The sequence below is a fragment of the Mesoplodon densirostris genome, chromosome 8 (assembly GCF_025265405.1).
Source record: "Mesoplodon densirostris isolate mMesDen1 chromosome 8, mMesDen1 primary haplotype, whole genome shotgun sequence".
NCBI classification, from domain to species: Eukaryota; Metazoa; Chordata; class Mammalia; order Artiodactyla; family Ziphiidae; genus Mesoplodon; species Mesoplodon densirostris.
The window spans coordinates 84,101,901-84,127,170 of NC_082668.1; the positions used below are offsets into that span (position 1 = coordinate 84,101,901).

At 37.1% G+C, this 25,270-nt stretch overlaps 1 protein-coding gene across 2 annotated transcripts in view; it reads right to left on the reverse strand.

The window, feature by feature from the left end:
* SLC38A11 (solute carrier family 38 member 11) overlaps positions 1 to 11,160 on the reverse strand; it is a 50,995-nt gene extending 39,835 nt beyond the window's left edge. Inside the window, exons 1-5 of one of the 2 annotated variants that reach the window (XM_060107085.1) lie at positions 11,122 to 11,160; positions 10,514 to 10,631; positions 8,675 to 8,749; positions 2,387 to 2,521; positions 1,442 to 1,507 (exon numbers count right to left, since the gene is read on the reverse strand). In XM_060107085.1, coding sequence (XP_059963068.1) covers positions 1,442 to 1,507; positions 2,387 to 2,521; positions 8,675 to 8,749; positions 10,514 to 10,631; positions 11,122 to 11,160 — 433 coding nt within the window. Of the gene's footprint in view, positions 1 to 1,441; positions 1,508 to 2,386; positions 2,522 to 8,674; positions 8,750 to 10,513; positions 10,632 to 11,121 lie in introns of those variants that run through there. The other variant, XM_060107086.1, reaches the window with a different exon arrangement.
* Positions 11,161 to 25,270: the final 14,110 nt, after the last annotated feature.

The window sequence follows — 25,270 nt, forward strand, 5'->3', positions numbered from 1 at the left end:
AGAAAATTTACATAATTTAGATCATATTGTATATATGGTATTATATTCTTCTCATTTTCCTTAACATTCTATCCACTCACCTAATCTCAGTTTATGAAAACAGGATTTGGAGGTTGGGGGCTACGACAGCACCTACAGATAATAGCTAACAGTGCTGGGTACACCTCCTATATGCTAGGCACTGTCTGCGTTGTCTCTCGTTTCACACCATAATTCTATGAAGCAGGTGATACTCTAATTCATAATTTAGAGATGAGGGGCTAGAACTCAGCGAGGGCATTAACCTTCTCAAGGTCACACAGCTAGCAAGTAGTGGGTCAGTGATTTGATGCTCAAATCTCCCTGGTTTCAGTTTCCACTAAACCCTGTGAGAGGAATAGGCACAATTTCCAGTTTTACATTTTGTTTTATTTTGTTGGCATGTTTCTAGGATGGGCGATCCACACACTAAGAGAAAAGGGATTTTTGTATCAATTTGAAGGATAATAACAACTATAAAGTTAGGTGACTATGAAATGGGGATTATGTGGCTTGGACGAGGAACTCTTCAAAGCAAAAAGACTCAAGATCTCTGAATTATTCAAATAGCCATGATATGGTGAAAGGATGAACAGGGAGTGGCGTTGTGGCACATGCTGAAAAGGTCTGCTTAAAATGTTCACAGCGGCTTTTTCAGAATCAAGCCAAACAGGCAACAACCCGAATGTCCCTCAACTGGATGATAGATAAAATGTTTATATCCATATAATGAAATAATCCTCAGCAATTAAAAAAAAGAACACGTTACTAATAAACCCCAAAACATGGAGAATCTCAAATGTACTATACTAAGTGAAAGAGGCCAGACCCAAAAGGCTAGCTCCTATAAGATGCCATTTATTTGACATTCTGGGAAAAGCAAAAGTAGGAAGAGAAATCAGATCAGTGGTTCTCTAAGGCTGGAGATGAGAGAAAGTTTGACTACAAAGGGGAATGAGGAAAATCTGGGGGGATAATGGAATGGTTCTGTATTTTGATTGTGGCTGTGGTTATATGACTATATGCATGTGTCAAAACTCATAGGACTATACATTTAAAAGGGTTAATTTTACTATATTAAATTATACCTTAATACAAATAATGGGGACAAAGATTAGCTTGCTTATTTAAGAAATGATGTAGCATAAACACTACATGAAAAAATGATACTACAGAGAGTTAGTGATACATAAGATATTTAAAATATAAAGTATTTTAATTATATAAATAATAATTTTTAAACAGCTAAATTAGAACTAAACTATATATAAAAGGAGATTAATACTTTAGGATCAGATTGGATCATGAATATTACTGGATATTTGAAGTCATCCAATTCCTCCACTTGCAAATATTTTATTTTTAAATTATTATGAATCACATTAACTATGAAAAACTATATAAAATAAATAGACTGACTTACCTCCAGGGATTCTTTGGAAAACTTTGCTCAAAGTATCTCCAGTTATTATGTTGTAACTTATCATAGCTAAACACATAATTAAAACAATACAGTCACCAACAAGACATCACATATTTCATCTTGAATATTTTGAAAGTAATCAGTTATCACTTCCCAAATACTGGCATAGTCTACTTTCAAATATATATTGTGATTACAAATATGTACAACTTTAAAAATAACTAGACAGCAGATTTGTGGGAGAATATCAGTTTGTATTACAAAAAGATTTTCACTTCACAAATTGATTCTTTCCAGAACATCTTTAAATAATAGTGAGTTTTGGTAGTCATTTAAAACACAATTTGTTTTGTTATTAAAGTTCAGTTTCCAAATACTCTCTAGGAACACATATTTTGCTCAAAGTGAGGAACAATAATAGAAAACTGTCAAGGCTCCAAAATATCACCTTATTTGAAAAAGTAAGATTTTGGAGAAATATATTCTTAGCTTTCTGTAGAGACATAAGAAACTAGTTTGAACAATAGCTTCTGTATTACTTATTTTGAAAATGAAGTCAATTTGGCCACTGATGAATGTTAACATTTTGCTTATTTAAGAAGTGCTGGGTGCAAACGTTAAATAGCATGTTGGCCTTGGATATGACTTCCACAAATCCTTAGGTTTTCAAAAAAATTTTAGCCTTAGAAGAAATCTATCATTCTATTTTTCATCAAACTAGGGAATCACAAGCATTAACTCAGAATCACGCTCACTTTATTTCAATGAAGTACTCAGAAAACTGACCAAAAGGAACAGAAAACAAGGGGAAAATGGCTAAAGATAAACACTTAATGTGGAAAATATTTCAACTACTAGTATTCTTTAATGACTTTAAAACTATTTTATTCAGAAATGGCCATTTATGAAAATATTTACAATATTCAATTTCACATTCATCCTTACCTATGAAAGGATACAAAAACTGTAGAACAGAGAGTAGGAGATATCCTGGAAAGCCAAAAGTTTTATTGACCAAAGACTGGTAAGTGTCTGTCCCAGAGAGGGCCCCTCCTTTTATCAATAAAACAAGGGAAAAGTCTGTGGTAAAAATAACCATTAAACAAATGTCAGATTACATTTAATACAATTTTTTTTTTTTTAGTGTTTTGACTTAAAGAAAAAAAGAACTTTAAAGAAGAGTTTAATGCTACAGTAAATTAGCATGGCAAGTCTTACTTTCTTTTCATAAAACTGTACTGTTTCCAGTTATATATTTTTCAATCGAGATGCAAATAGACTTCATATATCCATGCAATGAACTGGACAAATGAGGGTATGCAGACTAGAGTTAAAGCTTCAGTTTTCCATTTTACTTTCTTAACCTAACCAGTGTGATGACTATTAACAGGATGTGGCTCAATTGTCCAAGCAACAGAATGTAGGTAATCCAATATCTCATAGGCATTCAATGTGTGAAGACTGAGAATAAAACGTGCTGGAAGCATTCAGAACAAAAAATAGATTTAGGAGAATCAGATCATTTGTTTTATAACAAAGTACAACTAGTAACTTTGTAGTTATTATGGTTTACTTTACTATATTATTATTATAGTTAAGAGAGCACTCTAAGAATTTTTTTGTGAAATTTACATTTTAGAGATTTAAGTTCCACTTTTTTTGAAAAAAAACAGAGATGGCCAATTTTCTTTTTGTTTACTTATTTATTTATTTGGCCGCATCGTGTGGCTTGTGGGATCTTAGTACCCTGACCAGGGATTGAACCGTGCCCTTGGCAGTAAGAGCTCAGAGTCCTAACCACTGGAATGCCAGAGAATTCCCAAGTTCCGCTTTTAGTGTTGAAATTGAAGACAAAAATATACAGAAAATATATAATTAAAAGTCTCTTTCATTTAACCCAATGTTTTTTGAACACCTAGTGAATGACACTGCAGTTGTATTGGGTACACAGCTACACAGAGGGTGTGATTTTTGCCTTTTCTTTTTTCTTGCTCATGCTTCCATCACAGGTGAACTTTTTATCTAGTTATTTGGAAATGTACTAGAATACAAAGAAGAAAATACAAATCATTGCAATGTTGTTTCCACCTTGATTCCCCACCCCCAGTTCATTGAAACTTCTTTTAACAAGTTCATCAATGAGCTCCAAGTTGATAAATCCAATTGATACCTCCTAAATATTAATCATATTTGCTTTTTCAGTAGCATTTTATCCCTGTTTACCATTCCCTTGTTTCTCAACCATCCTTCCTTGGCCTTTCTGACATCACTTTCTCTTGGATTTCCTCTTATCTTCTGGGCCATTTAGTTTTTCACGTTTCTTTAACTCTCTTCAAACCTTGGATTCTTGGGCTTTTTCCTTACTCTTCAAGATGTCCTAATGTGATCCTATTCATGGTCATGCTTTCAATTTTCATAAAGATGTTAGTAACTCCCAAATTTGTACCTCCAGCCCAGATTCTTCCAAAACTCCAGATTTCTACATCTAGCTGCCTAATAAACATTTTACCTTGAAGACCTCATAGGCATCTTGATTTTAGATGTCCAAATTATAATTTATATATTTGTTCTGGAACCTGCTTCTGCATTCATATTTCTCCGAACTGTGAATAATATCGAGAGAAACTTGAGAATCACACTAGACGTCTCATTATCCATCACCTTCTATTTTCCTTTGGTCACTAAGTCCATTAACTACTGCATCATATATTATTCAACTATATCTCCTCACTTCTAGTCTCTAACCTGTTTTATTCTAGGGCTTGGGACTTTATCATTTCTTGCTCGGATTACTGCAAAAACTCCTATTAGTTCTCTCATCCACCATCCCCTCCCAACTAAGACTTTCTTGACCTCCCCCCTCTACCAGATGAATCTGACCACAGCATAAATCTGACCGTGTTTTCTGCTTAATATCCTCCAGGGGAATCCTTTGATGCCTTTGGATAAAAAAACAACACTTTTTCATTTTTTTTTTTTCAGAAAAAAACTGTTTATTAGCTGTGGGATCTGGGATGAAGGACTCTGAGTTTCATCTGTAAAGTAAGGCAATACTCCAACCTTGAAAAGTCTATGAGGATGATGATGTTTAAATGCCTACCACAATGCCTGGCATGCTATGGAGGCTAAATGAATGAGAATTCGTGCTATTTTTAGTTATCTTCTATAGGCTGCGTGTTGTGGTGGAAAAACATTGTATTTGGAGTCTGATGATAATGATGGTAACGATGATAACAACCACAAAAACACTAGCAAATACTTCACACCACTTTGTCTGCCAGACCTTTTTCTAAATGCTTTATATATATTAACATGTTTAATCATCACAACAGCCCTAAGTAGGTGCCATTATGATCCTCCATTTGATGGATGAGAAAAGTGAGGCACAGAAGCTTAAGTAAATGGCTAAATTTCACAGAGTAAAGGAGAGACAGGACTCAGACCCTGGTAGTCTAGCCCCAGAATCCATGCATTTAACCAAAATCTCAACTCTGTTGCCAGTAACTGCAGACCTTGGGCAAATCATGTTAACCTACTGGTCTCAATTTCCTCCTCCATAAAAAGTAGAACATGAATACCTACTTTATGGAGTCAGAAGGATTAAGTATAGTGGCTGCATTATGCTTAGCATCTACCCAGTCTTCAGGAAATGGTAATGATTATCATTACATGGGAGCCTTCATAAATGTCTCTGCAAACCTCTCTAACTTCACCTCTTTCCACTTACCAACATCAACCCTATACTTTAGCCAGGCTGAATCACTTACATAGTTCTCTTTTGCACTTCCACATTACCATCTGCTTAGAGTACCCTTCCATTTTCTTTGCTCACTCACATTTTTTCATAAACAGTCAGTGAAGCTGTCTTTTCCTCCCCAAAACATGTCTGCTCCTTTAAGGCTGGGTTAAATGCCAGTATCCCTATTGTCATGCACATATTTGTATTATGGTATTTTTCATGAAGTATTATAATTATGTGTGTTTTTTTCGGCCTAACATACTACATTGTGAGCTTCATGTGGGCAGGAATAATGCTATAATTGCTATAGCTATCATTGTTATAATGGCAGCAGTGTCAGTAAATATCTGTTGAATGAATCAGTGATCAATAAAGCAGGATTGCTAGGTGTCTATATATCTGATTCAAATGTAATGCGATAAATGACTTCATAAATATATTTTAAAATATTCTGCAAGCACAAATGACATAGTAATTCATCCTACATCCTTTGTTTAAAACTAGGAAAAGCTTCACAAAAGAGTTGAGTAGTGCCTTGAAGGATAAACAGGATTTCACCAGGTAGAGAAGAAAAAAAAAATGTCAAGCAGGGGGACTATTCATGGGAAGTCAGTGTGAAGGTATATTCTATATGTGGGTAATAGAATAGTCCAGAATGGCTAAAACATAAGTCCCAAGCAGGGCAGTGTCAGTGACAGGGTGAAAGAGAGGTCATATTAGTGGGAGATAAGACCAGAAATGCAGACTGTGGCCGAACCATGAAAGAATTTAAATGCAATAATTTTTTTTCTGTTGTCATTATAGAGTCTTGGAACGTTTTGACTGGGGGAATATCAGATCAGGCTGAGGTTTCATGAAGATAACTTTTGCAGTAATATGGAGGACGGATCAGAAAGCAAAAGATAGATGCTAAAGGCAGGAAAACTAAATAGCAACTTATTGGCCAAGGAAGAGAATCAGTGAGGACTGGAGTAACAGGGGGTAACCAATTTCACAGATGTTGTAAAGTTTTGGTGAAGAACTGTATGCTTGGGATGAGACTGCTGAATTGTACAACAGTTAAAAATGTATTACTTAAAAGTAACAATTTGCTAAGAATTTAGTCAATAACAAATGCTATACGGGCTATAGATAAAGCTCTCAAAAATTTTAGGAATCTCAAATATCACTATAACATTTTGATCTCCTTTTAAATGTACTGTATGCAAATTTTAGATAATCCATGAATGAGTGTACGTTATTTAACAGGAAAATTTTCTTTTACATCATTATGTATACTTGGACAATAAAAATTATTTTACTCTAATCAACAAATATGAGAACCTTAAAGTAAATTAAAATAAAATCATTTGTTGTAAATATTTACAATTCTTTCTTGTTCTCCAACATTTCACAAACATGAAAACAGAACTTAGAAACACTACTTGTTGAACTGGACATAACTCATTAAAAAGACAAAGGCCTTAAAAAGACAAAAGAATAATTGTAGAGACAAACAACTGTATAATTACAGTGTCAATTTAAAGAACAATTCAATATTATAACCCTACTTGTAGATTTTGCTCTTAAAATCCTAATTAAGGAACAAAATGAATCACAGTCTATAATTATTTTTTGTGTCTGTGTGGTCATCCTTAATTTATCAAAATTATTTAAGGATTTTCATCATGCAGCCAAATTACTGAGTAACTAATTTCTGCTGATTAGTTGCAACATATGACTTTGCAAAGGACTGCTCACAGACATTGCTGTAGGTTTATGTATAGCAAGAGAGAGTTATTCACATTATGATCTATGTATGTATAATGTGACTTGGCTTTAAGAAACTATTCATTCTCCTCAATTATTGATTGAATCCTTAGGTGATATATATTTTTAAATGCTTTCTGTCTACTGGTTTACAATGTGTGTACATGTTCATAACGCACTTAAACAAGCCATGGTTATTATGCCTGGGAGGAAATTAATTATTTGTCAGTACTGATTGACTGGAAGACAGGAAATTAAAAACGACAAGGGTAAATCCTTGAATAGGGTTTTTGAGTGTGATAAATGTGCTCATAAATAAAATACACTTTTTAAACACCAACAACTCTGAATAAGCACAGAGTCACAGATTCCACATTACTAAATTATGGGTCTTAAGCTACAAATTAAGAGCTGTAGAAGCTAAAAGCATCTTAGGTTTAGGGAGTGGTGGGTGTTGAGAAGAAAGCAAGGAGGAAGGGAGTTGAGGGCCTCTGCAGCTCTGACTTTGATATCTGCTGCATGCTTTACTTTCTTCCTCAGCCTGAGGAAAAACAGCTGAGTTACAGGCTGGTTTTGGAAGCCTGAGATTTTATGAGGGATGGCATCTTAGTCAGAGTCTCTAGAAGTAGAGCTGAGACAGAGATTCTTGGGCAAGAGATTTGAGGGAGTGCTCTTAGGAGACAGGGAGTGAAAAGATAGGGCAGGGGAACAGCTCACGAGGACTCGATCTCGGGGAGAGCAGCTGCAGCCCAAGCCCTGCAGTGGTGGCGCTCTGGAGCTCCAACTGCCCCGCACATTGGTCCCTCCCGGAGGCAAGGAGGACAGCTCTGGGGTTCCCGTTAGTCAGTCTTTGGGGAAAAGGTGGCTGGGGTTCATAACCTCACAGGAAGGTGATACTGTTAAGGCCCAGGTCGCCACTCTGGAGCAGGGGACAGCTGAGGTGTTTTGGACTACTTGGTAAAGGGCATCTGGGTGATCACACATAGCAGCCCCCTAGCAGCAACCACTGCAGTGGGTGTCTGTTTGTGATTGCTGCCTCTTCCACAGTGATACTAAGGTAGAGGAAAGACCTTGTGTTTGCCTTGAGGTGAACTGGTTGGGGGGGGGGGCGACGGGGCAGGGGTGAGAACAACAGGAAGAGAAGATGATTAGGAGTTGTAAAGCCTGCACTTAGACGGGGGAATGGGTGTGAATGAACATGTTACACGGAAAGCAGGAAGCAGAACAGAAGCAGCGATACAGAAGCACCTTATTGCTGCCCTTGAAGACAGTGGCAGGCAGGAGGCTGGGCAGGCGGGGTGAGGTGGGGAGGGTGTGGGGACCCCTGCTGGTTGAGCACCGGGCCTCTTGGTGCCACCTGCACAAACAGAGCTCAAAAAGGTTGTTCATCTGTGTGCACCTGCCCGAGGTTTTTGTGGGAAAGGAATCCCTGATGTCTGCATTTTCAGAGTACGGTCTTGGCCTTAATCAGTCTTTAAAGTGACTCCTCTATCTACCACGTTTGGCATAAAGTGAAAAGGCACATGAAAAGGATTTAGGCTTGGTAATATATAATGCTTTTCTAATCTGTTCAGAGGATTAGCAAGGAAAGTAAATCTCCTCAGACACAAATGTTTAAATTCTTTAGGATTATTTGATGTACTTTTTAATTAGGAAATTCAATTACAGGGCATGTGTGTGTGTTTGTGTAAAACAGTCATTGCACAATTTAAGTTGCAGGAATAAGCAATTACTTAGCAGTTTACCTGTAACATATGAAACCCAGAATAAAAGCAATATTCCGAGAGGAAAGCCAGCTTGCTTCATTGAATAAGGCAATCCTAGAAAAAACATAAAATGTCCACCCATCAAATTAATAAAACATATGGAAACAGAAGTTTTCCCCCAATTTCTGTATATAATAGGCTAAGTAAATTGACATATTTATATGACATAGTTGTAAACAGTGTATATGAATACTAAAATTAAATGTTAGCATATTAACACCTATTTCAGAATAAAATGTTGTAAGTTAAGGGCATGTCAAGTGAGCAAGTTTATGAGGTGGAAAAATAAGAATAAGAAAGCATCAAATGAAAAACAGATGACAGTTCACACAAATAATGTTCCCTTCAGGGTGAGGGGGACATATGACCCAGAATATGTGGAGAGTAATGACCCAGAGCTCTCCTTATGTGCTGGCCAGGAAAGCAGAGATGATAACAAGAGGATAGAAGGGTTATGAGATATGAGGAAAGACCAACCCTGGGGTCAAGATGGGCAACTCTGTAGGAAAATGAGAAGGCAAAAGTATTTTTTATAAAGCTGAAAGGAGTATGTAATGTTATTTCTTATGAATCTTTTCTGGAAATGGGCAATTTTAGATTATGGACAATGAAACATTTAAAATAAAATGTACTTAAAATAATTCCACCCAGAATATTTATTCTCTGAAAACTCTCCCCTTTCAAAAATCTGCTGAGCCTAATTAAGAAGTACTTTTTAAGTTGACATGAATCAGCTTAAAGTGTTCATATCAGGAATTAACTCTGGAATTCGGCCTACACCTCCATGGTACATGGAGGCTGAATTTCAAAAAAGTCTTTACGCCTACTTGTTACTACTTTGCCTCAGGTTCCTACAGTTTATTTACCATTTGAAAAAAAAATTGTCTGTATATGGAAAGTAAAATCAAGAAATACATCAACTTGTGAAAGTTAAGAAAAGTAACTCAATCCAGATGACTGAGACTAAAATGTCATAACTTTACAGGAAAAAGTAATATTCTCACTGAGAATATTTCTCAGTGAGAAATCCTCTCAATGAGGATTTTGTTTTGTCCTTGCTTTTTCTTAAATTGGATGTTTCAAATAACAAAAGCACTGAAAAAATAACTGCCTTTATTATTATAATGCAACACACTTAATTTTTTCAGAACTTTTCCTTTGCTTCAAATTGGGAAAATATGAGAGGCTCATTTCTTTCACTTCTGATTATTTGGCTCCTTTGTTTTAAAAAATCATTTAAAAAACCATTTCTATTTATTGGTTAAATTATATTTACAATTGATATATCATAATAAGTTTGTACTTTAAAATTTAACACTCTATAAATGGGTAAGGAGATATTACGTGGATTTGATTCTTCACGATTGTTATGTTTTCACATTAAACTTTTGTATCTCCAATATTTGCAAGTATCTGGAAGTTCTACACCTATAGAAGGTTATAGAAAGGTGATTCAAGTAACGGTTGGCCACTCCAGGAACAGGGGAAAAAGTAAATTAGGTAACATTATCACTTGACCATGCAGCCTATGAAAAAAAAATTCAGCAATCTCCCATCTGCAGCTCCACATTAATCTATCACACATGGAGGATGCTCTCAAATGTGGAAAGAGTGTGAATCACCACCCCATTTTTAGTATAAGAGAGACCGATGTGTGCACATTGTTACATTGGAAAAAAAGGAAGACTTTTATGAAAATACAATTACCAATTTTATCATTTAAGATTTTTTCCTTTAAAATTAACCTATGAATACTAGCAACATAATAAGTGTCTTAAATTTGGCCTTTTCACTGAAAATTAAAAAAAAAAAACTTACCTATTATACCAGATCCTATAATCGAGTTGACAACATTAAAAACAGCAGCAGACTGACGACAAGTTTTCCCTTTGTGCTTATGTTCAGAAACGAGGGTTTCTCTGTCATCTAGATGGCTCTATTTTAGTATATAAAAGTGCAATTAAAAAAATATTTAACTAGCTCAAAAATTCAGAAAATTGTAAGACAAATATGCAATTTAGGAGACTAACATGATATTAGTAATAATAATAAGTAATGCCAATAACGATAAGAAAATGAGGATAATAATAGAGTAACAACAATATCTAGTAATTCAAACAGAGCTTGTGAACAAACTCCATCCTAAAATGTCCTGATTACAGCTGCACCAAGTTCGTGGACTACTGCGTGAAATCCTAGTACTTTAGGATCTCTTAGGGAGCAAAGGATGTGATTTTTGTGAAATTAAAGGGGTTACATTGAAAAGTGCCCGCTATGAAAAAAAAAAAGATCAAGTCAAAATTTCTTTTTTCTCCTGGAGAACCTTCTGTGGTGCTACATCAAGACGCCGGGTGAAGGTAGCTAAACGCTGTTGCAGGGTGAACGAACGAATGACCTGCCTTCAGAACCAGCCCCAGTCTCGTTACCTGTGGTGGGATGACGGGCCGCTGCCCCTGGTAGCCCATGGCTGCACCCGGGTCCTGGGCAGGTGGAATGTTCGCGGGCGCGGGTACTCGACTCGCCGGAACAGCCTCCTCCGCGACCTCCAAGCCCGGGGTCAGCGCGCGGCGGGCGAGTTGGGTTGAAAGGCTTCGCGGGCGCCCTCGGGCCCACCTCCTGCGCGGGCTGCGCGGGCTGCGCGGGCTGCGCGGGCTGCGCGGGCTGCGCGGGCTGCGCGGGCTGCGCAGCGCGGGCTGCCGCCTCAGCTCACTTGGACGCCGCGGCCGAGGAGATTTCCCTCGGAGGTTGCGAAATACGCCTTCCTCCTGAGGCGGAGACGCTACAGGGTGTTTCTGATTCGGGCAGCCCTCTTTCCCCGCACCTTGCCTTTTTTTTTCTTTTTTTTTTAAACCTTCAGCTGCGGCCTCTCTCCCCTCGCCTCCCACCCACCCAACAGCTGCAAAGTACAATATGCTACGTCCACGCTGACTTGCTCAGATTGTACAGAGTTAAGCTGGCCTTATAGTCCATTCCCAAATTAGCTGCTCCTTGGCCGGAGTCTGACGTCCAGCTAAGAACGCACTAGCACACCTGTTCCCATGGAGCGTCTTTTCTATTGCTTCCTCCTGCTGCTCCCTACACGGATTTCCGTCAGAGCTGACAGATGAAAATGTAGGACTGTTAAATGAAAATGTGGAACTGTTAAAAAGCTTTTCTCGAGTTTTAGCAAATTTGATTACTGAGCATGCTTTGGTCAAATGTTTCCGGGTGACTTTTCAGAAAAGGAGACTTGGAGAAAGGAAAGGAAGATGGAGTCAGGTAACGAACCTTAAAAAGGTGGCGGGATGGGGTGTCAGCGGATGGGGAAGGAAAGGCACTTAGAGTATCTGAGCTACAAAGAATCTGAAATGACCATCTGTTCACCCCTCTTACATTACAGGTGAGGAAGCAGGCCCAGAGAATATTCAATCACAAAGAGACAGAATACGTAGAGAAGAGTTTCAAGGATAGTTAGAGCGGTAATATAGCACAACATCTGCTTCTCAAATAATTCAAGTGGTTCTTTTTTCATAAAGATTTATTTAAAATTATGAAGCATTTAAAAAACATAGAAAAACCTAAAGAGAACTATAAACTTCATATACTCTCCACTATCAAACTAACAAATACTAATATCTTGTCATATTTTCTTCAAATTGCGAAAATAAACAGTTAATGTCACAGCAGAAACCCCTTTGCCCTTCCGAATTCCTTTCCCTACATTGCTAGACTCATCCAATTCATGAGGTTTGTGTATATCTTTTGTATTCATGCTTTATATTTTAATTCATTCATTTGTAACCATAAACGGTATATAACAATGATTTGATTATTTTCAAGATTTACAAAGATGGTCCCATACTGCACTATTTTCCTCCTAGCATTATTGTTGTTTACCCAGTGTACTGTTTTCAAGATGTATTATATAGATTCATGCAGATACACAGTATATTCATTTTATCTGTGTCACTGTTCAGTTAACCATCCTCCTACAGAAAGACATTAAGATTGTTTCTAATTTTGTACTCTTCTGGAGCATATTAAATGACAGTTTCTCTAGAAGTAGAATTATGAGGAAGTAGTTCATGCATATTTTCAACTTAACTAAATATTTCCAAACTGGTCTACAAATTGATAGCCCCAATTATATTTCCACCAGCAGGGATGGAATTCCTGCTCTGCACTGTTAACATCAGGACTTAGTTTCTTTTTAAGTTTTGACGTTGTGATGAGCTTTAAAATGGTATATAAATATTGTATAGATTTGTATTTTCTTAATCTATAATGATGTTGAGGATCTTTTTATAATGTTTAATGAATATAATTAAATATTTTGGTTATCCTCTTTGTTAATTTCTTTTTTTTTAATCTTTTGCCCATTTGATTTGATTGTTAGTCTTTTTCTTATTGATCTGTAAGTTATTTATATATGTGGGGGGCCAACTGTATGTCAGTTACATATTTTGTACATATCTTCTTCCAGCTTCTTTCTTTTAAAATTGTGCTATTTTTTTCATGCAAAGTTTACAGTTTTGAAATATTTAAAATTAGTAATCTTAATCCTGATACAAGTACATTAAAAGAAAGAAAATTATAGCCCTTTCACTAAAAAATATAGATTCAAAATCCTTAATAAAATGTTAGTAGATTGAAACTAACAGTGTATGAAAAAGCTAACAATATTATGACCAAGTTGAGTATACCCCAAGTGTGAAAGGATGGGTTAACCCCCCAAAAACTATAATTTCCCACATTAACAGATTACAAGAGAAAACTATGTAATTGTTTTACTAGATACAGAATAAAACATTTGATAATGTTGAATTCATGATTGGAGAAAACCTCTTTGTAAATTAGAAACAGAAGACAACTTCCTTAAACTGATAAACTATAGCAGATATCTTCATTAATGGGGAAATTTTGGAAGCATTTCCATTTAACTAAGAAATGAAACAAAAATGCACATGATAATGACCCTTATTTTACATGATGTTGGAGTCCGTAGCCTAAAGCTATAAGAAGAGGAAAAGAATTTATAGGTATGAGGATTGGAAACGTAGAAATAAAGCCGTCATTTTGGGATGATGAAATTGTTTAAAAAGAAAAAATTCAACAGACTTTAAAGGAAAATATTAGAAGCAATAAGAGAATTTAGGGAGCTTAATAGATATAAGATTTGCCTGAAAATATATTAATTTTTACAGCAGCAACAAACAACTAGATATAATAATGAAAAAAGAAGCTAATTTATAATAGTGTCAAAGATTACCAAATACTTAGGAATAAATTCAACTAAAGACACACAAACTCTTCAGAGAAAACTGTAACAATCAAAAGACATTAAATAAGGCTTGAATAAATGGAGAGAAATACCAAATTCATGGATAAGTAGACTAAATATTCCAAAGATATCAATTCTGTCCAAGTTGATTTATTGATTAAAAACAATTAGTTTCACCATATTGACCAAAAACACCTGTGGTATAAATTTATAGAGCTTGTAAAAGTTTCCTTTTTTTAATCTACCAAAGAAATATATTTGATTTTTAAAAGTAGAGAGTAAAGTAGAACAGAGAATTTTTAATAAATTTTGTATTTCTACTTTCAGTGATAACTTTATAAATTTTTTCAATATATTAAATATTTGTCTGTGTATGTGACAATGGTGAATTCCTTTTTGTGAATAGAGCTCTCTGGGTGGTTTAAAACATGTTTACAAATTCTTGATACTCCTCGCATCAAGAAGTGGAGTTTCATTTCCCTTCCCTGGGTGTGGGCTGGACTCAGTGACTTGTTTCTAATAAACTGCATATGATGGAAGTGACATGTGTCATCTCTGATACTAAGTCATAAAAGTCATTGTGGTTTCTGCTTTGTTCTCTTTCAGATCACTCACTCTGGGAAAAGCCAGCTGCAATGTCATGAGGACATTCAAGGGTCTCACAGAAGAAACTGAACCCTCTGCCAATGCCATGTGAGTAAGTCATGTTGAAAAATGATCCCTTAGCCCCACTCAACCCTTCAGATGACTGAAGCCCCAGCCAACATCCCAGATGCAACCTGAGCCAGGGCCACTCAACCAACCTGCTTGCTCCTTTCTCTTCCACAAAAATGTTTACTGTTGTTTTAGACCACTAGTTGGGGTCTATTTGTTGCATGATGATAGAAAACTAAGATAGGATTTCTATACTATTTTTTTTGGTGGTTAGTTTTTATTAATTAATTTGCATTTTTGAATTTATTTTATTTTGAATAGTTTTAGGTTCACTACAACACTGAGCAGAAAGTACAGAGATTTACCATATATGCTTTGTCTCCAAACATCCATAGCCTCCCCTATGAAGAACATTCCCCACCAGAGTTGTATATTTGTTACAACTGATGAACCTACATTGACATATCATCACCCACAGTTCGTAGTTTACATTAGAGTTTACTCTTGGTGTTGTACATTCTATGGGTTTAGACAAATGTATAATGATATGTATCCACCATTATAGTATCATACAGAATAGTTTCACTGCCTTAAAAATCCTCTGTGCTCAGCTGATTTATCCCTGTCCTCCCTCCCCTAAATCCCTGGCAACCACTAATATTTTTACTGTCTCCAGAATTTACCTTTTTCTAGAATGTTGTATAGTTGAGATCATACAACATGTAGCCTTTTCAGATTGGCTTATTTCACTTAGTAATATGTATGTAAATTTCCTCCCTTTTTTTCATGGCTTGGTAACTCATTTCTTTTTTTAAAAATAAATTTATTTATTTTATTTTATTGTTTTTGGCTGTGTTGGGTCTTTGTTGCTGCACGCAGGCTTTCTCTAGATGCAGCAAGCGGGGGCTACTCTTTGTAGTGATGCGCGGGCTTCTCATTGCAGTGGCTTCTCTTGTTGCGAAGCACAGGCTCTAGGTTCTTGGGCTTCAGTAGTTGTGGCTCACGGGCTCTAGAGTGCAGACTCAGTAGTTGTGGTGCACGGGCTTAGTTGCTTCGCGGCATGTGGGATCTTCCTGGACCAGGGCTTGAACCCGGGTCTGCTGCATTGGCAGGTGGATTCTTAACCACTGTGCCACCAGGGAAGCCCCTCTCATTTCTTTTTAGCACTAAATAATGTTCCATTGTCTATACCACAGTTTATTTATCCGCTCACCCACTGAAGGACATCTTGGTTCCTTCCAAGTTTTGGCAATTTTGAATATTGATGCTATAAACATCGGTGTGTGGGTTTTTGTGTAGACATAGGTTTTCATCTCCTTTGGGTAAATACCAAGGAGTACAGTTGCTGGATCCTATGGTAAGCTTATGTTTACCTTTGTAAGAAACCACCAAACTGTCTTTCAAAGTGGCTTTTATATTGAATGGTACAATGAATGAATGAGAGTTCCTGCCAGCGTTTGGTGTTGTCAGTGTTCTACATTTTCACCATTCTAATAGTACACACATAAGCACATATGATTGAATACATCGTTGCTATTATTATTTTGAACAAACTGTTATCTGTTAGATCAATTAAGAATAAAAGAATAGGGACTTCCCTGGTGGTGCAGTGGTTAAGAATCTGCCTGCCAATGCAGGGGACACGGGTTCAATCCCTGGTCCAGGAAGATCCCACGTGCTGTGGAGCAACTAGGCCCATGCACCACAACTACTGAAGCCTGCACGCTCTAGGCCCCGCGTGCCACAACTACTGAGCCCGTCTGCTGCAACTACTGAAGCCCACATGCCTAGAGCCTGTGCTCCACAACAAGAGAAGCCACTGCAATGAGAAGCCCGCGCACTGCAACAAAGAGTAGCGCCTGCTCACAGCAACTAGAGAAAGCCCATGCACAGCAACAAAGACCCAGTGCAGCCAAAAATAAATAATAAAAAAAATTAAAATTAAAAAAAATAATAAAAGAATAAAAGTTTTTAATTTACCTTCACTCACTCCTTCCGCAACGCTCCTCTCTTGTTTATGTAGATCCAAGTTTCTGACATATCATTTTCCTTCTCTCTAAATAACTTATTTTAAAATTTTGCATAGCAGGTTTTCTGGTAACAAATTCTGTCAGCTTTTGTTTGTCTGAGAATGTCTTTATTTCTCCTTCACTTTTGAAGGATACTTTTGCAGGGTACAGAATTCTAGGTTGATAGGTTTTCTTCTCTTAGCACGTTAAAGATTTCACTTCACTTTCGTCTTGACTATATTGTCTCTGAGGAGAAGTTGGATATAATTCTTACTTTTGTTCCCCTATAAGTCAGGTGTTTGTTTTTTCCCCTGTTTTTTTTCCAGAATTTTTTCTTTATCTTTGGTTTTCTGTAGTTTGAAAATGATATTTAAGTGTAGTATTTTTTTGTATTTATCCTCTTTGGTGTTTTCTGCACTTCCTGGATCTGTGGTTTGGTGTCTGATATTAATTTGGGGAAATTTTCAGTCATTGTTTTCTCAAATATTTCTTCTGTTCCTCTCTCTTCTTCTGGTATTTCTACTGTCCATCTGTTACACCTTTTGTAGTTGTCCCACAGTTTTTGGATATTCTGTTCTGGGGTGTTTTTTTTGTTTGTTTCAGTCTTTATTTTTTTTTCTTTTCAGTTTTAGAGGTTTTTGTTTAGATATCCTCAAGCTCAGAGATTCTTTCTTCAGCCATATCTGGTCTACAAATAAGCCCATCAAGGCAGTCTTCATTTCTGTTACAGTGTTTTTTACTTGTAGCATTTTATTTTGGTTCCTTCTTAAGATTTCCATCTGTCTGCTTACACTGCCCATCTGTTCTTGCATGCTGTCTACTTTATCTATTAGAATAGTTAGCATCTTAATCGTAGTTAAAAAATTCCTGGTCTGATAATTCCGGCATCCCTCCCATATCAGAGTCTGGTTCTAATGCTTGCTCTGTCTCTTCAGACTGTTGTTTAGCTTTTAGCATGTCTTACAATTTTTTTTTTTTGATAGCCGGACATGATGTACTGGGTAAAAAGAACTGCTGTAAATAGACCTTTAGTAACATGATGATGAAGAGGAGGGAGGGGAAGCATTCTATGGTCCTATGAGTAGGTCTCAGTCTTTTAGTAAGCCTGTACCTCTGGACTGTGAACTCCACTCGTGTTTCTCAATACTCTCCTCACCCGTAGTTGGAACAGGATAATTATAGTAGGCTGGAGATGTGTATTTTCTTCCCCCAGGTCAGTTAAACTCTGATAAAACCCCAGCAGGTTAGGCTCTAGTTAAATAGTTTATCCTGAGGGCAGACTTTGTTAAGAAGTACAGAATGCTCTGGAGTGTTTAAAAATGGTTCCTTTCCCCTTCTCCTGCAGGAAGCAAGAGGAGATTTTTCTCCAGTATTTACTGTGAGAACTTGGTTGAGCTCCTGGAAGTAAAATTCACAAAAGTGCGGGGGCCCCTGATGACTAGGTACCCCTGGATTTTTTATCTCTCAGACTTGTAATGTTAAGCCTCCAGAAATTCATCAGTTACAGCTCAGGTTTCCCTAGCTGGTGCTGGTTCCCCTGGAGGTTTGTGATTCCTTGTATGTGTCTGTTGGTCTCTCTAATTTTGGGGGCAGTGGTTTGCCCTGTGACCTTACTTCTCTGAAGGGTCTCAGAAGAGTCGTTGATTTTTCAGTTTGGTTAGCTTTTTACTTGTTTTTTTTTGTTTGTTTTTGTTTTTTTGTTTTTTTTTTTGCGGTACACGGGCCTCTCACTGTTGTGGCCTCTCCCATTGCGGAGCATGGGCTCCGGACGCGCAGGCTCAGCTGTCATGGCTCACGGGCCCAGCCGCTCTGCGGCATGTGGGATCTTCCCGGACCGGGGCACGAACCCGTGTCCCCTGCATCGGCAGGCGGACTCTCAACCACTGTGCCACCAGGGAAGCCCTTTACTTGGTTTTTTAAGACAGAGTGACATATTCCAGCTTCTCATATGCTGGATCAGAAACCAAAATTTCTTTACGCTTATTTTAATGATCTTTCTTAGAGATCTTTTTTTTCTAGTTTAAAAAGTATTATTTGTTTAATTTCAAAAATACTCTATTCTCAATGAAAAACATGAAGAAGAAAGAATAGAACACATAGTCACTGGAAATCTTTCCATGCAGAGGTAAACACAGTGAGCGTTTAGAGCCTTGAAGTTTACTCAGAGTATACAGTGTTTGAAGTAGAGGATAAGTGCATGTTCACATGCAGGTAAACAGTTTTTTTTTGAGTCTGTCTTAGCCCCAGATAAAGGCCATGGAAGCCAGACTTTCAGGAGTGTTAGAGAGCCTAAATTTGAGCTTTTTATCAGATTGTATAATTATGTAAGTAGTATACTATGCTTATGTAGAATTATTACTTTTCTTCATTATTTGGTTACAGTCCAGACTAGGTCAACTCTAAGAGCACCTGGCTCTCTTAGAAATAATCGGGTAAGGCTGTATCTTGGCAGAAGTCTGAATTTACAAAGCTCTCCCTGATAGCTAACCTGACTTCTTTCTGACATTAAGGTTCAAGTTTGGATGAGACTAAAGACAACAATTTTCAACCCACATCCCCAGGGAAGTTACTTTTTCCTCAGGTTTGGAAAGGAGTCTAGAAGAGGAGTAATTTTGTTTTTTGTAAAAATGAATGCTTGATATGATCCACAGTATTAGATTATTAATTCTACTAGCATTAGTAGAGCCTTAATATGCAGAGTCTGAAACAAGATAAACCTTTCTTTTTTGTTTTTTTTAACTTTCCAAAGGTGGGGTCCTCAATCTTTAGAGGTCTGGAAGGACTGCTCAGATACTTTTGACTAAATAATCAAAGTATGTTCTTTTTAAAATGGATTTATCATCTTACAAAATCATTCTTGTAACTATATTGTATGATCTCTATATTACTCATTATCCAGGAATATCTTATTCTTGTGGTACTGTTATTATTATTGCATAGTTAAGGTACTTCGATGTTTTCTAACCTAATTATTAGAATTCTGTAAGCCACTATAATGATATTTTTGGTTAGGAGTCAGAGTGGATGGGGCACTCAGGAATGAGTTAAAATTAGTGTAACTGTAAAACCTGGTTTGCCCAAGATAGTCCTGGTTTAGGATTCTTGTTCCACTGTAATTATGAATCGCATCATTTTCGTTCTCCAAAGTGTCCCACTTTTGAGGATCAGTTACAACATCATGCTACAAAGGCACCTGCGGATAACAATATCAAAATATTTGCATAGCAATTCATAGTTTTTTTTTCCAGTGGTGTCCAAGCTGAGAAGGGATGGAAGATTTAAAAAACAAGGATTTTTGTTAATTCTTTAGTTAGTATAGCAGATTAGGAGTTGAGGGACTGAAATCAGAAGAACCTAGGGGTCATTCAAAGCTCAAGGGATCTTTGCTAGTTGCTTAACTTTTTGAGCCTTAATTTCCTTATTTGTAAAAAAGGAAAAATAACTACTTCTTTCATAGGAGTAGTTGTGGGATTAAATGAAATAACCTATTAGTGTTAGTTTCCTACAGCTGCTGTAACAAAGTACCATAAACTGGGTGACTTAAAATAACAGAAATTTATTTTCACAGTTCTGGAGGCTAGAAGTCCAAAATCAAGGTATCATCAGTGCCATGCTCCCTCTGAAACATGTAGGGGAGTCCTTTCTTGCCTCTTCCTAGCTTCTGGTGGTAGATGCATCACTTCATTACTCCATCTTCACATGGTATTCTCTCTGTGACTCTTCACTTACTGTTCCCTCTGTGTGGGTCTGTGTCCAAGTTCACCTTTTTATAAGGACACTAACCATATTGGATTAGGGTCCACCTTAATGACCTCATCTTAACTTGACTACACCTGGAAAGACCCAAATAAAGACCCAATAAGGGTCTTTATTTCCAAATAAGGTCACGTTCTAAGGTATTTGAGTTAGGATTCCAACATATCCTAATTGGAGGACAGAATTCAGCCTATAACAGTATTTTTAAAGGTTTTAGTTAATTGCTTGGCACAGAATATGCTCTCAATTAATGTTTGCTGCTGCTATATCCAAACAGAAAAATAATTTGTTAGGCTAAAATTATATATGGTAGAGGGAATTTTGGCTACTGCAGCAGAAACCATCTCTATTCTTCCACCATGACAGAGTCTCTGATTTTTGTCTGGACCATGGCCACTTAGAAAGAGGAATAAAATTCACCTTTTTACTTGCAGCTGGTTGTGGCTAAGTTAGGATCAAGAATGTAGGCAGAATATAAGTTCTTCAAGAGAAGGGTAATACCTTTACCTCTCTTTTGCTCCTTCCTGCCGGCTGGAGTACAGAGACACAATGGATGAAACTGGAGTTTTATCCTGAACCAGCCGCCTGTTGGAAACAAGGCTGAGTAACAAGATAGAAAGGATCTGGGTCCCTGCTGGTTATGCCAGATCTGGATTGTTCAGGTGATGTGAGATGGAAATAAACTTTGATCGTGTTTAAAGTACTTTTATTTGGGAGGTACCTCTGGGTACCAAGACTATCATTCTGATAGTCAGATAAGATTCATTCAATCTGGATATTTCACTATTACAACACCTAATGTGGTCCTTTAACCGAATTCCTTGTGGAAGTGATAGGAGGATTTATTGTGCTTAATTAAACTCTCTATTAATATATATATATATATATATATATATATATATATATATACAGTTTACAATTACATGCATATAAAATAAACTATAAATTGTTAGATTTTGATATTTTTAGTTTTGCCTTACTAATGAACTGGTAAGAAACCTTGGCTAATATGGCTGGGAATACGCTCTCTTCAATATGATGTGGGTCCTCTTCTGTGTATCCTGTGTTGGTCCTCTCCTTAGATCCTTAGGTGCTTGGAAAGTACTGGTTGTCCATGTCTTGTTTCAGGGTCTGCTTCACTCATCACACAGATTCTTAGTCTTTAATCATTATCCTGAGAACTGACCCAGCAAAACAGCAGCTCTGACTTTGACTTGAGTGTATGTTCAGCTTCTTCTGCTCTACTGCCTGTCCTCTCTGCATCTGTGATAGAGAATGCAATTTTAAGTCTCCATGGAAACAAATATTCCTCTTTTTTTAATTTACGATGTCTTTCTTGCATCTTTTTTAAAAAATTTATTGGAGTATAGTTGATTTACAATGTTATGTGGAAACAAATCTTTCTATTGGTAATTCAAACTCAGATTTGATCCTTCATGTTTGCAGCTCACAATATTTACCTTGTAAAATCAGAAACATTTCCCAAGCTCCAGAAGCTGGATGTGAATGGCTGTTACAGCTCAGTCCCTTCATGTCCACTGCAATGAGAATAACGTAATTCATGACAAATGTGGGCAAGCTGAGATTTATAATCAAAGAGTACCAGTTTTTATCACTTATTAATAAATATGCTCACATTTTTGGATAAGGAAGCACACTCACATTGACAGAGTTGAAGAAATGAAATTGGGTGTGTGTGCCCTTTAGTGCTTTTCCAGTCAAGGTCATCTATGAAGGTTACACTAAAATAAGTAAGGGCTCATTCACCTATGGTGATATTTCTTCTCCTTTTGTTTTCATGAAGTTTCATTTGCAATATTTTAGCCCCATGTCAGTTGAATTAAACTGAGAGAAAGGGTATCGTGTACCCCTCAAATGGGTGGATAGGAAGATCGGGGACCCTGCAAGATAGTACTCTCAACTATATCAGCTCAAGAACTTGCAGTCCTGGAGCAAAGAGTAGGGCAGAATTTTGGCAGCAGAATTGTTAGCGACAACTGTGACTCTGTATCCTCTCCCAGCTGGGGCATTGCCTTCTCCTGCATGATGTGCACCAGAAATATTCTTTCTCGCCAAGAATGGCAAGTGGGGTTAAAATCAGGAAGTGGGAGCAAAGGGACAAAAAGGAACTTTATGACTAGAGCCAGGATTGCCCATAGTGTAGAAATATGGATCCGGCCAACTTTTCCCAAATCTCCTAATCTGATTTATGTCTCCTTCTCTCTGGTCTCAGGAAATTTTATTTATTCCTAAAATACAATACCCAGTCCTTTACTTTGTGCTGTTGGTAATTTTGAACTTATCAGTGGAAATGGTAAGCTCCTTGAGGGAAAGGAAAGGATCACATTTATTTTGATCTGTTGATGATGTTGTTGTTTTTTTTTCTTCACTGAACCTAGCACAGTGATTCATACAATTGCTGCTGCTCATTAAAAATGTACCAAATGGGGCTTCCCTGGTGGCGCAGTGGTTGAGAGTCCGCCTGCCGATGCAGGGGACATGGGTTCGTGCCCCGGTCCGGGAAGATCCCACATGCTGCGGAGTGGCTAGGCCCGTGAGCCATGGCCGCTGAGCCTGCGCGTCCAGAGCCTGTGCTCCGCACTGGGAGAGGCCACAACAGTGAGAGGCCCGAGTAACGGAAAAAAAATAAAAAATAAAAAAAATGTACCAAATGGAAGAAACAATCTTGAGAGGAATCAGCTTGTAAAAAGCCTTGTTGTTAGGTGAGAATAAGTTTAATGTGGCCAGAAATAAGGACCATCAGGAGAATACTTCAGTAATGAGATTATGATGCTCATTTGCCTTGAGGGCCTCTGTGAAACTGAGAAAGTACTGACTCATCTCCATTTATTAGTGCAACCAGAATATTGGAAAAAATAAAGAAATTATGGAACAGGGTGACACAAAGTTGTGATGTAATCTTAAATATTTCCATTTAACAAACTAATGCTTTGTCTTTAACTGCAAAATACAGTGCATTGTCATTCTGTGATTCATACAATAATTATAGGATATATTAATATTTAATATATTTATTCCTAATTCATGAAAATGAAGTGGCATTTTAATGGGACATGATTTTAAAATTTATTGTGAGTGACATAATTTAACCTCTATAGTGTATCTGTAGCTGTATGTATAACTTCATTTAGAGTTAATGTCTAATTCTGAGAATTTTCAAACCTTGAAGACTCAGGCCAAATGACCCTTTCAACTACCTATGACAGGTGCTGTTTTACAAATGTTTGCTAGAAATATTTTAAATAGATGCAAAGGACATCCAAAATACTAACAGTTGAAGGCAAAAATTATCCATTCATGTTTCAAGAGGATTATCCACTCATCCTCCATAATGAGGAGAAAGAATGTACAAGGCTCCATTGTATAAGCCCACTCCTGTCACATATCTGTAAGCTCACAGGCATTGACCAGAAAAACAGTGTAGGACCCACTGGGTATGCTTACAATATTCATTTTTCGATCGTTACTAGTTACAAATAAAGTTTTTGAGTATAGCACTCTCTAGGTTCCAAAAATAAGATACATCAGCTCTGCACTTTGAAGTCAACCTTCACTAAAGGATAAATAACTTGACTAAATTGTATAAATGATGCACCAAATGAATGCAATAGATGCATTTGCTACAGCAATATAGAGGATCAAGTGATCATAAAAGGCTGGGGTGGATGGTCAGGGACATTAGAAGACTGGAAACTGATAAAATTTAACCTAGCAAAGATAAAATTTAACTCATAAACTTAATATCCTGATCTTGGATCTAAAACCCAACTACATAGGTCCATGGGGGGGGACATGTAGGTTATCTGAAACTCATTTCAAAATGAGTTTTTAGTGCTTTTGGTTAACAATAAGTTTAAAATATTTCAACAACGTCATTGAAAACAGTTTTAACCAACAGTACTTGAAACATATTACAGAGAACAACAAAAGTGGTAGTCCAGGCCATCTGTGTTGGTCATACCACACATGGACAAATGTTTTCAGCTATGGAAGCCACGATTTGGGAAATTTACAAATATGCTGTGACATTTTCAGAAGAGAGTAATCAGAATGATGAATGGTCTCATGAAGCTTTAAATAGCTGGAGAATATAAGATTCAGGGAAGTAAAGATTTACTCAATATAGGAAATGGCTTTATAATCTAATTACCTAGAGATATACTGGGATAACTTGAGTGGTAAATTTCTACTGGAGATGTTTAAACATGGGTATGACCATGGGCAGGGATGTTGCATGTTAGAGTGTGTGAGGAATGATGAAGGATAGGAAGGATGCTGGGTGTTCTTTGCTTGCAAGTAACAGAAACCTACTTAAGCTTTCTTAGGAATGAGGAGAGGTGGTTATTAGAAGAATTTACATAGTGGATTTAGGACTAGAAACTTGGCAGTGTTCCAGATAGCCCTGAATGTTTGCTTTCTGTGTTTATCATGGCCATAGTGATCTTTATTTCATGGAAATTTGGCTTCTTTCTGTGGATCTATCCAGTCCTCTCTTGAAACTGACCAGCTAGTCACTCAATTTTCCTGGGCAAATTCTGGAGGAAGTGAATTTGACAGGTTTAGCTAAATACCTTCACCTCCATTGAGCACAGCCTTTTGAGCTGTACCTCGTCCTGGGAAGTTGCCAGCCTAGAGATGAGTTTTCTTTGGGTTAGGTTCCAATCTCTTATCCAGTCAGTGGTCAGACCATTGGACTAAGTACTATGGCTTCCCTGCCAAACACTGGGGAATATGGCTGAGGAAAACAGTTTGAGCTAAAGGTGGGCCTGAACCATGACCAGTATAAATGGAAACACTACATATTTTTAAGTTTCCTCTGGAACTTGTAATTTCCCAATTCTGTGATGCAGGGTAGGATTGGAGTTGGACCTTGAT